Source organism: Propithecus coquereli, unplaced genomic scaffold (genome assembly GCF_000956105.1).
Source record: "Propithecus coquereli isolate 6110/MARCELLA unplaced genomic scaffold, Pcoq_1.0 Scaffold184, whole genome shotgun sequence".
Taxonomy (NCBI): Eukaryota; Metazoa; Chordata; class Mammalia; order Primates; family Indriidae; genus Propithecus; species Propithecus coquereli.
Window position 1 is genome coordinate 804,966 of NW_012143190.1, and position 12,680 is coordinate 817,645.

The window sequence follows — 12,680 nt, forward strand, 5'->3', positions numbered from 1 at the left end:
TTGCTGCTGGCACTGTAAATTGGTCCCATATTTGCAGAAAGTAATTGGCATCATATGACAAAAGCTGTAAAACTCTTTTCTCCCAGTGAACTGTCTGCATGTCGTATTTCCTTCTGAAAGATACCTCTAGGACGTAATTCAAAAGAAATAAATAGTGATTGCCATAAAGATGGTCAGAGCACTGCTGTTTATGATAAGAAGAAATGGGCAAAGAAACCAACATGTCCAGTAGCAGGGAGAGACTGTACTGTCCATGCTATACCAGCAGGTGGACCCCACCTAGCCAGGGAAAAGTGAGCCTACCTCCTCAGCACTCAGCACACTGCTGCTCCTGGACCCCAGGACACCCTGCAAATCCCCACACAACAGCCTTAGGAGGGGCTTCCTTAATCTGCAGGCCTTGTCACTCCCCTTGCTCCCCACCTTATGTCTCTCAGAGCTTCCTGTCTGATTTATTCATAACACGTAACAAAGTTTGGGTTGTCTGATTGTCTGAGTGATATTCTTATTTAATGTCAATTCCTCCACTTCACAAGGCGCTTCCCAAAAGCAAGGACCCTGGCCACTTCTGCTCACCCTGTGTTTGCTCCTCAGTGTAGGGCCTGGGACAGGATGAACAGATGGTTGCATGGATGGATGGGTGGATGGACAGATGGATGGATGGATGTGGTTACATGGGTGGATGGATGGGTGGGTGGATGGATGTGTGGATGGATGGATGGGTGGATGGATGTATGGATGGATGGGTGGGTGGATAAATGAATGAGGGGGTAGATGGTTGAAATTTTATATGCAAAAACCTCCCTTCCATTTACATAGGACTTCATAGCTAAAAAAAGTACTCTGCCAAACATTCTATTTTAATCTCTTACACAATCCTGTGGGACAGAAGTTTTGTCTTTATTTAAAAATTAAGGAAACTGAGGATTCTCTCAAAAGTAAGTTAAGTAGCTTAGTTAACACATTGCCACACTAGAAAAAAAATATTTTTCCTTGGGGTCAAGGTGTTTTATTATGAAAATAGAATAAAAACTTTGAAAACCAAACAATCCTTTCTAATTTAATGAAAAATTTGTTACTTTTTATTGTTTTCTGTGCATGAGTTATATGCAATCAAATTGTCAATATTAATTGTAACAATAAGAATATCAGTGAACCATACACTTACATATGCTTCAGAAGGCCCCCGGCTCAAAACTATCGTGAGTTAAATACAACTCATGTGGCAGTTAATGTGTCAACTGCAGACAACAATATTTTTATTTCTTGCTTTTTTTCTCTCTTAAATAGCTATTGGCAAAATTCCTAAGTTGGAACTAGTGACAGGGGGTTTCTTGTAAGTTCCCTATTTTTGAAAGGAATGATTGAAATACTATAGGGGGAAGTACAATGTTTATTTAACAAAACAAAACAAAACAAAACAAAAACCTCTTTACCTATTTTTAAGAATTTTAGCAAAGAAAAAGTTATGAATTTTACTAAACACACCTTTTGGCCTTCAGACGATTAAAAGAGGATCACTGTGTTCCCTTTCTTTGATAGAAGGTGCTATAGTTTTCCCTAATTTACCACCATGCTGTTGTCTTTGTATAGACCCTACCTGGCCACAGAACTTAAATATTTGAGTTTAGTTGTTGTATTCTATTAAAGAATATTTTGTTGCAGTTTTTGCATCCATGTACATACACGTAAGTGGCCTGGAATTTTAATGGCCCTTGCAAAATAACTGGTTTTGACTCATAAAATGAAGTGAGTCCTGTATCAAGGAACCATTTATATAACATGGGAACTATTTGTTATTTGAAAGATTTGACTGAAAACAATTTATATTGAATTAGGAGGTGATTCTTTAGTCATTTTCCTTATTTGTTTGTTTCATAAATTATTTTGGTTCTTTTCTTATTTTGTCACTTCGTGAATTTTTATTTTGGTAAGTAAATCTTACATTTCAACGTAATTATTTGGTTCGTGAGCTCTGGCCGAGGACAACATCTCCCATAATTTAAACATTAATTTCATATTGGTGGTTTTATTGTCATTTTCACTCCCAAGTTATTGCGGTATATTTCCTTTTATTTTTAATGTAGTCAATTGATTATCAATTTTAGTATTTTTTCAAAGACTCTTGAATTGGTTTTATTTGTCAACTTTATTATTTTTACTCCATTTTGATTTTTCTATTCTAGCCTAATTATTTTCACTTTCCTGCTTTCTTTTAGCCTCCCATTCTAAGTGGGTCAGGGCTAGTTTATTATCTTTCACTTTTTCTTTTTTGTGACCGTGATCAGAGTTGTGTGTTCTCTTTTCCATGACTTGTGATGTTTTCATTGTTCTAAATACATATTCTGCCGGTGTATTGGCTTTTGTCTCCTACCCAAGCATTATTGAAAAGAGTATGTTTTAACATCCAGGCAATTGGACACCTTTAATCCTCCTTTTTATTGTGATTCCTTCCTTTTCTTTGCTTTTGTTCAGGCATAAGGTATGTAGGATAAGGGATAAGACATGTAGGAAGCATGCCTTTTCTATTTGCTTTCCTTCATATCTCAAAATTTAATAAATCTGTATGGAAGGGTCATATCTGTTTGAAAGCAGAATTTGTCCTCTTGCCGTACCATTCGGTGGTCTCCCAATGTGATCATAGTGTGTAGCTTTATAATTCCTCTGTTCATTCTTTGCATATTTGATCTGTCATATTCTATTAATATTTTTCTTACATTTTCATTCATTTTTCTTTTACCTATTTTGCCCTGAATTAGAACATAAAGATTTTAGCATGGTTGTATTTGGGGGTTGTGGTTGTTTGTCGTGTATCACTGTCGAGCTGCCTTGGTTCTCTCTCTAACGCCTTTAAATTGCTCTACTGACTTTTCCACAGTGCACAGTAGCAAGGCAACCAGACTGAGCACCAGACATCTGAATTGCAATCCCAGTCTCTTACCTCCCTGAGGTTCTTCTTGTGCAAGTTGTTGCCCCCTTGATAAGGTTACCGTGAGAATCTGTCGAAAACATGCTCACGAAAGCACTTTGTGTACACTGCAAGGAGTTGCCAGAAAGGTGTTATCCTCTGATCACAGCTCAACTTCCAGACTGTTCCCCTGCAGAGTCTGGTCTTGATTGTGCCCTCATAGCCACAGATTGTTGTGTGCTGACTGTTTAATATATGACAAGAAGTGTTATCTTGTAAGTTATTTTTGCACTTACATTTCTCATTTATCTGGTTTCTATGGGAATGTTTCCTTTCTTTGTTTGTTTGGTATTATATTGGCAGCTAACCACTACTAATTCTGGATATTTACAATACCTTTAGCAGACATGCTTTTGTCGGAACTGATTTCATTTTATTCTCTCGTTCGGTCATTTGTTTAACTGAGTAAAACCTCCCGAGATTGGAAGGAAACTGTCCTCCCCTTTCTTGATCACTCTTCCCCACTCCCTGTAGTGTTTATTCTCAAGCCCTTTTTAAAATTCTCCTTTTACACCATATAATGCTAATGGGCTTTCCCATAATTTAATGGCTGGTTTTTCTGTCATTTTCATCAGCTTTTAAGATTACATTTCTTATCTGCTTATCTCAACAGGCATCCTTTTGGCTTTCAAGAATCTGTTTCTTTCTTTTCCTTTCTTAATCCATGGGTCTCTGTTGAAGGAATATTCCAGGTTCTCAGATCTTGACTTCTTCTGTCTTCACTTGACTCGTTACCGTCTATATGCGTTTCCTAGGGTTGCCATGACAAAGTACCAAAAACTGAGCAGTTTGAAGCAAGAAAAATTTATTCTCTCATAGTTCCAGAAGCCAGAAGTCCAAGATCAAGGTGTTGGCAGCGTTGGTTCCTTCTGGGGGGCCCTTCCCGGCCTCTGCCAGCTTGCAATGGCTGCTGGCAACCTTGGCGTTCTCGGCCTATAGATGCAGTCACGTGGCCCTTCCCATTGCACATGTCTGCCTCTGTGTCCAAGCTTCTCCTTTTTTATGAGGACACCAGTCACACTGGATGAGGCCCCCTAATAACCTCATTTTAACTTGATTATCTCTGTAAAGACTCTGTTTTTAATTAAGGTCATGCTCTGAGTTACAGGGCCTTAGGACTTTATATCTCTTTGAAGGGACACCATCCTTGCAGCCATCATTTCATTGCCCTTGGCCTGGGTCTACCCACCAAGGGCCACCTATGTGCCAGGTAGATAGCCAGTCAAGGTACAGTGTCCTTCTTATCCTTCCATTTAGAATGCCCCCTCTCTCCTTGAGAGCCTGTCTCCGCCCGAGGGCAGGGACCTGAGAAGTAGGTGTTTAGAAGACGTGCACTGAGGATTTCTCCTGGGGGAAAAATGAGGCACAGTCTGTTCTTGTTCTGTTGCAGCCTTCGCTGCACAAGGAGGCTGGGACGGAGTTGCTGTCTCCAGCATTGCCAATTCTGTCGCAGAATCCCTGTCTCTCAGGACCCCTTCTGGAGGTCTGGGCTCCCAGAGAACATTTGCAGGCTTGAAATTTACCCCCAGGTTGGTGCACAGACTGCTGTCTGCAGCCATCACCTCTTCCCTTCTGCAGTCGTTGGCATCACTCGGGTGGCTGGGTTGGCTGTCAGATGCTGTTACCGTGCATCTTTGTTTTTAGGGTTTCTTTTGGCGTGTTCTTCAGTCCCTTGAGTGAGTCTGTTCATTTTAGATCAGACCCCTTGATTTTGCAGCTTCTCTGGTTGTTTGGTTATTTTTATTGTTCCTTTGCATAGCAGAATGTATCTCTTGTCTTATTGGCTGATTCAAAAAGAAGAAGGTACCATCCCAAAAATATGTGTTTAACTATAAAAAAAAAAAAAAAGGCTTGGGGTTTATACACCAAGAATTGATAAACTCTAGAATTTTCTATGTATTTCCCCCCTATTTTAACATGTGTGTCTTAATTGAATAGACATCTGTTAACTGCCTTTTTTGTGTCATTCCCTGCTGTCACTGAGCTGTAGTCTGTCCCTCAAGGGATTTACAGTCTCCAGGAGGGATGATTCTTACTCAATTAGCCATAAGTTAAGCTCCAACCAACTGACAGGAACAAGGAGTTTAGAACCCAGGAAGAAGAGCTTTGGATTCTGCATTGGGGTGGATAGAGACCTAGTAAGGACTAACATTAGAGCTTCACTCTGGCAAGGCTGCTCTCAACCCCACAAAATCATAGCAAGGTACACCTGTGTGCATTTCACGTGAGCCAAGAATCTTTTTCTGTGTCTGCACTGGGCCGTGTGGCCAGCCCAGGTCTGCTGAGGTTCAAAGCCAGGCTAAAGGCACTGTAGACTCCAGCTCTTCATTTAACAACTTTTTCTTCAACCATAAGGTTGCACTGACATAAAAACATATGAGATGTCATTGTGCCCTGGTGCCTCTTTCACTGTGACATTTTATGGCTATTGTCCCCAAGAAGCATTGTGTAAAAGTGGCTGATTGCCCCCCTGGACCACAGCCTCTGTCACCAGTCAAGGAGACCTTTCTTGCCCATCACTCTCTGTAATGAACCAGTCGCCCTTCAATACATCTAATCCTTCTTGAAACAACCCGGGTCACTACCACTGCCTGGGAAAACAAGTTTCTGAAATCATTACACTGTGCCTTCTGGGGAAAGTGGTACTTCTTTTTATTTGGCCTGAAATTTAAAGGGCTCCTGCTTGAAGACAAACACGAGCACATTCTCCATCTGTTCGTGCTGGGGTGGGCATGCCTAACCACCGCTCTGTTGAACTGGGGGAGTCTCCGCAACCAGCTGTCTTTGATTGTGCAGCTCAGTCTTCATGGACTGGATTATACAATTGCTGGCTTCGCTCCCTCAGAACGTTGTTTATTGTGATTCTGCCTGGACTAAACACAACTGAGTAACGAGGACTTCAGGGCTTGCTGGGCTCGGTTTCCATGTCAAGTGTATGGACATCTTAACTAGTGTGTTCTTTCTCCTTTCCCTCTTCCATGTTGTGAACACCTGGGCACCGGCACCCTGTAATCTCCATGCACCAAAAAGAAAATGACTTTCGTTAATCAAAGTTTTCAAACCAACCCAAGACCAGGTAGAAATCTTAGATGGTTTTCAACCTCCATCTAGCCCAGAAATATTTCACAAGCATGTCTGTATTCTAAGTGCATTGTCATGTTTCCAGACTTCTGCTTTTTACCACTTCTCTCTGGACTTCAGTTTATCAGACATCAGTCCTGCAGAAACTCAGTGGGTGTCAGACCTACAAAGAGCTCTAGGGAGTGGAAGCATCTGCTTTCTCCTCTTCCTCATGTCTAGGGAAGTCAGTGGGACACACAGCCATTCATTTCTTATTGATAATTTTCTTCTGATAGAACAATCCCCCCAGAAGAAGCACAGGAGGTTTCTTTCTTGGTTGAGTGGTCAACATCAAATGCTCATTTGTGTCCATGAAGATCAAGAAACCTTTGTGTTAGGGGAGCCAGATGGGTGCACGCGCGCGCACACACACACACACACACACATACACACACACGCACACGCACACACACACACACACACACAGCTCTTCCCTCTGAACCATAAACTCCCTGAGTGTTGGTTCCATTTGCAGCATCTGCGTCTTCACATCCACCCCAATGCCTGACAGGACGGTTTACAAATAGCAACAACCAAGAAAACGCTGCTGAATGTTCAAGCACAAGTTAAACAAGACGGCATCCCTGGTATATTATGGTAACATGCTCGGACCCAGGGCTCGCAGGAGTGATAGGATTTAGATGGGAGGGAGGGGGTGATGAATTCCAGCAGAGAGGACATGGAGCAGGGTGCAGAGGTGGGAGGGAGAGTGTTCCCCTTTCATCGTGGTTGCAGAACATAGTGTGAGCAGAGACCTGCCCCATCTGCAGAATCTCGAGTCCATTGCTGGCCTCACGACACCACCATCCAGAGGAGGCCAGATCTCAGGGCTGTTTGCAAAGCTCTCTTAGCTCCAGGCCCAGCTCACCTCGTATTTCCCACATTTCCTCCTGTATTGGCCCTTTCTGTCACCAGAACAACGCACAATCCAGGGAGAGCGCCTGCAGCCCCAGAGGACCCCAGCAGCCCCTGTGATACTTGGGCCAGTTACTTACCAATGAGGCCACACCTCTTGGCCTCCAGAGCCTTCCTACAAATGTCAGTCCTGGGCCCACTTTTTGAGCCCTGTGGTTCATTTGTGAACAGGTGGTTTCTGTGCTTTGATGGCAGTTTCTCCTTGGCCTTGAATCCCCGTTCTGGGAGTGAGCCCCACCTCCATTTCTTTTATTCAGAACAAATTAATCACTCAAACCACCTGCCAGCAGCGTCACAGAGGGCATCTCTGTAGATCAGCCACTGCTCCGAGTGGGTGGGAGAGGTGGTGGAGGAGACAGGGAGACATAAAGGTGGGAAGGGGGGTTAGGGGTGGATTGGGGAGGTGTGAGGCTGCAGTAGAAGGAGTTTGGATGCTCTGTGGAAGGCTGAGTTGGCAGAGGGAGGCTGAAAGGTTTTGAGCAGACATTGATATTTTAGGATGATTGATCAGGTAAGAGGTGTTGCAGAATTGATGGGTTGCAGGTCTCAGTGGCCTGATTCTCTTCAGAGGACAAATATTTATTTAGTGTCTGCTGCATGGTGGGCATGATGGTGAGATGGTGAGCCACAGAGGCAGCCAGGTAGGGTCCTGCACCGGGGTTGGGGGGGCTGTGGTCCAGGTTCTGGTTGGCCGTGCTGCTGGCGGTGGCAGGGGAGATGACCGTTGGGCTGGGTCAGTGCTGCACAGAATCAGTAGGGAGGTTAATATTAATATAAAGGGACTTGAGCTGGACAGAGCCTGAGAAACTGCCCACTCCCCTGCGAATTGCCCAGGACCCACACGGAGTTAGTTAAGCAGCTGGAGGCCGAGCCCTTATGCAGTTCAGGGCCGCAGCTCCAGCTCAGAGGACACGGAGGAGGTGTCAGGGAGGAGGTTGCCATTGTAGGGACAGCAACATCTGAGCCCATCGTCAACTATGCCTACTTCATTTGTACCACAATAGGTTATCACAGTAACAATCTCTTTTCTGTTGTTTTATTTTTGATGGTCCTACAGCTTTTTATTAAATGATTTTCAATAGATGCCTAAGATTTGCTGTCAAAGTCAAAACCAAAACCAGCCTCCTTTCACTTTACGTTTGGCTGCTGTTTCAGTTTGGATCCAAACCATTCGATATCAAATGACCATAATGGCCACACAGGGTGAGTGAACAGAGTTGGATAATAACCTGGACATGTTGGCTTTGTGTCCAGCTGTCTGGCCCTATGAGTCTATGGAATCCATGAGTCCACAGACCCCCAAGACCCGGGTGTGTCTCTGTGAGCCCATGAAGGAGGGGCGGCCAGGCCCGGCAGAGCCTTCTTTGACTTGGCATTGCAAAGGCTGCGTGCCAACCTTCCTCAGTCTGTTGCTGGACTGACAGTCATGCTCACCCTAAGCATCCCCATGGGAGGCCACTGTCCTTCGGCAGGACCAGCAGCCAGAAAAAAATCCTGGGTCCAGAAGTGACCTAGACATCACCTTGTTCAAACCACTTATTTAACAGATTAAAAGCAGCAATAGCAAGCTGAAGGGTGATACAATTATGAATTATGGAAAGATTAGGAAAAAACCCATGTGGCTGGGTTTGAATTGGAGGCATCAGAACGCACACATGCTAAATACAGAGCTGTGTCCCATCAATGGGCAGAGAAGCCGTGACACCCCAGTAGTGAGGAGCACACCTAACACCCAGATCTTGGTTTCTAAATACCAATTTCCACTAAAGAGAATCGGGGCTTGGGCTTGGAAAGTTCCAGAGGTGACTGGAGCATCTTGTTTTTTCAGGAAGTAACAAAGTCCCCTCAAAGTGTTAGGGATATGTCAGAGGAACACAGGAGCCCCCTGGATGGGACTCCCTCTAGACAAATTAGGGGTGACTTGGGCGTCAAAAGAAACAATAATAATAGTAATGAATTATAATACTTGGAATAAAAAAGGATCCATGAGTTCACAGTGATACTAAAGGGGAAGGGGACCCTCTTCCGTACAGACGATGCCAGGTAATCAATGTGGAAAGAGCAGTAGTTTTAGAAAAATCACCACTTTGCCACTGCCATTGTCATTGTACTAATGGACCCAGGCCAGGAACACCAGTGGATGCTAAACCCACTGGGTGAAAGATGTAGGAACACAGAATAGTCACATAGTCTTGGATTACTGCCCCACAGATTGCTAATCACAAAGGGTATAACGTGCCTTTACAAAGGCGAGACCTGACAGACACCACCTTAACCAAGGACCAACATGGCATCACGGGCAGTAGACTAACGCGACATCGGGTGCCCCCTGGCAGGATTCAGCAGGAAGGACTCAGCATTGTCTCCAAGATCGCTGCCAAAAATAGTTAACTTGAATCTGAACTTTAGGAAACAATTAAATAAATTCAGATTATGGGATATTCTATAAGACAATGAGAATGACTGGAAACATTGCAATGCCAATGTCAAAAAAGACATTAAAAGGCGTGAGGACTCTTCTAGATGAAAGACAAGTAAAGGGGCATGACAACTGTGTGTCATTCTCGACAGGACCTGAATCAGGACGCAAAATAGTTACAGAAGACATTTCTGGGAAAATTGGGAATATTTGAACATGGACTGTGGACTTAATATTGTATTGATGTTATATTTCTTGAAAATGTATGGTTATCACGTATGAAGATATTTTTGTTCTTCAGAGAGATACGGGCTGACGTACTTAGGGGTGAAGTGTCGTGATGTATAAGTTACTTGCAAATGACACAGCAAAAAATAGAAAGTGTGCGTATTTGCATGTGTGGGTAGAGAAAGGAGCGAAAGCAAATGTGACAACATATGGACAATTGATGAGTCTAGGTGAAGGGTGTATGAACATTCACTGCGTCCCAGTTCAACTTTTCCGCAGCTTTTAAAATCTTACAAAAAAAACAAAAATGTTAGGTGGAGAGGGGGAAACAGTAACAATAAAACAGGCCGAGGGGAATTGTCTAAAAATACCGTCTTTAAAAAATCAGCTGCAACTAAGATTCCACGTTCTTGACCCTAGATCCAGTACACCATTGTCTGTCTGTCCCTCTCCATCCAGATACCTGGAGAGACAGACAGACAGAGTCACTCATCCCCTTGGCGCAAAGACCCGAGCTTTGAGAGGGTGTAGACTCAGCCTTTCCGAGCGCCAGGATTTGGGGCGGGTGGAGATAGCGACAAGGCACACACCGCCATCTAGTGGCCAGATAGGGACATCTGTCAACTGCTGCAATTCTGACAGCAAACTTATCCCACATTACTGGTGCCTTTCCCACAACCTCTGCTGGGTAGTTACATTTTTCCATTTGCAAAGCACTAATTTTTGTTTGTATTTCTGCTCCTCTAATTTTTCAATACGGATTTCCAGTTACTTTGGAGAAACAGACCAAAGAGCAGATTTCCTCTCTCCATAAACCTAATTGAGCCCAGAATTCTTCGAGAATGAAGAAGAAAGAGGAAAGTCCTGCTTGCATGTATTTAACCAGATCCCTTCTACTCCCCACCCCAGCAAACCGCTGGCCTTTCTGACTCCCTCTTGTGGGAATAAACGAAGACCAACCAGATGAGAAAAGCAAAGGCTGTTTACACTGGACGTCAGTAGCAGGGTATCGGCCACCATCACTTGCTTGTGGCAGAGACCCAAAGGCAGGCAGGGGAGTGGGAAGCCTTTGCAGGGGAACAAAGGGAAGGCCTCCAGTGTGCCCTGGCTGGAGGCTGTGAGCTGGGCCTCCTATGGCATTGGTTAGGAGTGCATAGGTGGCTCTCTCTGGTCCTAAATTGAAAGCAGGGACAAAAATTAGAGAATCTATCAGTTATTAATCAAGTCCTGGCCATTTTGGACTGATTCCTGGGTTGTTACTAGAGGTAACAATCTGGCCTCCTGCAAGTCTGCTTTAATAGCAGGAGGCTTCCTGGGCTATTTATTATAGATAAGGGACTGGTTTCCTGCACAGGTTGCTGCAGGTTGTAGGTCAAAGTTCTGTTCTTATATATTATGTGGCCATTGTCCATTCGCATGTTCAGTCTCTCACCGTGGAAGCAGCCTGTCCACCAAGCACCCTGGCACAGAACAGGTGTCTGCAGGCAGCAGCCTCTCTAACCACAGGGAAGAGGACCCTGAAGAGAGGACAGAGACCCAGGTTTGGGTGCTCAGCCTACAGAAGGCTCCTCCAAGCTTCCCTGGCTTCCTCTGTGCATGGCAACTCCTGCGTCGCTCCTTCTCTGTGATCTGCCTAGAAGGGGCAGCACTGAGCCCACTAGCTCCCTCTGCAGGCTGGATGTTGACTCGCTGGAGCTGTGCTTAGATGACCTGCCAGGTGCAGGTGCAGATGGGAATGGGGCGCCCCTCTCTGCCGCCAGCGTGGTAGGTGCTGCGGGCATGAGGCAGACCTGGTCCTAACCTCTTAGGACTCCAGCTGGGGCGGGCACATAGACACACACTTGAATAAATCCTTGCTTTTTTCCAAGCCCACATGGGCCCTGAGCTCACCGCCCTCGTGTGCTTTTCCCTTTTCTCCACCACCAGGCACTTCGTGTGAAATGGTCCCATCTCCGGTTGCCCTGGGTGGATCTAGACTGGCTCATAGACATCTCCTGCCAGATCACAGAGCTCGACCTTTCTGCCAACTGCCTGGCATCCCTGCCTTCAGTCATCCCCTGGGGACTCATCAACCTCCGGAAGCTGAACCTCTCGAACAACCACCTGGGGGAACTGCCTGGCGTGCAGTCTTCGGACGAAATCATCTGTTCCAGGTGGGTCCCTGGGATGGGAACGGGCCCATCTGCACCCTACCTGCCACCACTGTCCTCCTGCATGTGCTCCTTGGTTGTACTTTGTGTTTTTGAAAACAAATGTTGTGGCTAAAATGAGAGAAGAAAGTCCTGCCTCCCGCCATTACGCAAGCTCTTGGGAACAAGGTCACTGCCCCCTTTTTAAGTGAAAACAGAGAGGTTTAGAGAGATGGTTTGTCTCTCCTGCGTCTACACAGCTCACCCGTGGCCGTGCAGAGCTGCCTGCCCGAGATGCCCATCTTGGTCCTGTGCAGGACTCAGAGGAGGGCAGCTGACGCTTCCTGGGCAGGAGGGCCCTGATGCGCCAGCTTTTCCTCCATCTCCCGGGGAAAGTGAGAAGAGACTCAGAGAAGGGGTTAACTTAATTCCACGGGACTCTGGCAGCAGGTGGGCACGGTGGGCAGCCCCTGCCTGCTTTTTCAGGAGCTTCCCCCTGAAGTTGCATGGGAAGAGGAGGGAAGGACCATACTTAATTGATTTCTTTAGGGTACATATCTGCAAGGTCTCATTCCATAAAGACATCGAGCTGATTTCAACAACAGAGGCTCTAAGTGAAGTGAGAGAGAATGTTGGAAAGAGCTTGGGGTCACAGTAACTCACAAGCAAGAATATGAAAGAAGCCAGCACACAAAAACTTAAAGAGCAAGTGCCATCTGAGCGGGGCCCTTAACCTGGGCCAGATCGATGGGTCCAAAAGGTTAAAAGCCCTGCTCGGTGGTCTCCCAACAGCTTTCAGGACACCAGCTTATTTTGCTGTCACATGCATGGGAAGGGTTTGAATCCCTGTTGGTCAGTGGAACCAAGGCCCACCAAAGCGTGATTTGATTTTCTTTGTCTA

The 12,680-nt window shown here is 45.3% G+C and overlaps 1 protein-coding gene across 1 annotated transcript in view; it reads left to right on the forward strand.

Moving 5' to 3' along the window:
- Positions 1–12,680, forward strand: part of LRRK1 (leucine-rich repeat kinase 1) — a 126,301-nt gene that overhangs the window by 53,852 nt on the left and 59,769 nt on the right. Inside the window, exon 6 of the mRNA XM_012642723.1 lies at positions 11,577–11,803. Coding sequence (XP_012498177.1) covers positions 11,577–11,803 — 227 coding nt within the window. The remainder of the gene's footprint in view (positions 1–11,576; positions 11,804–12,680) is intronic.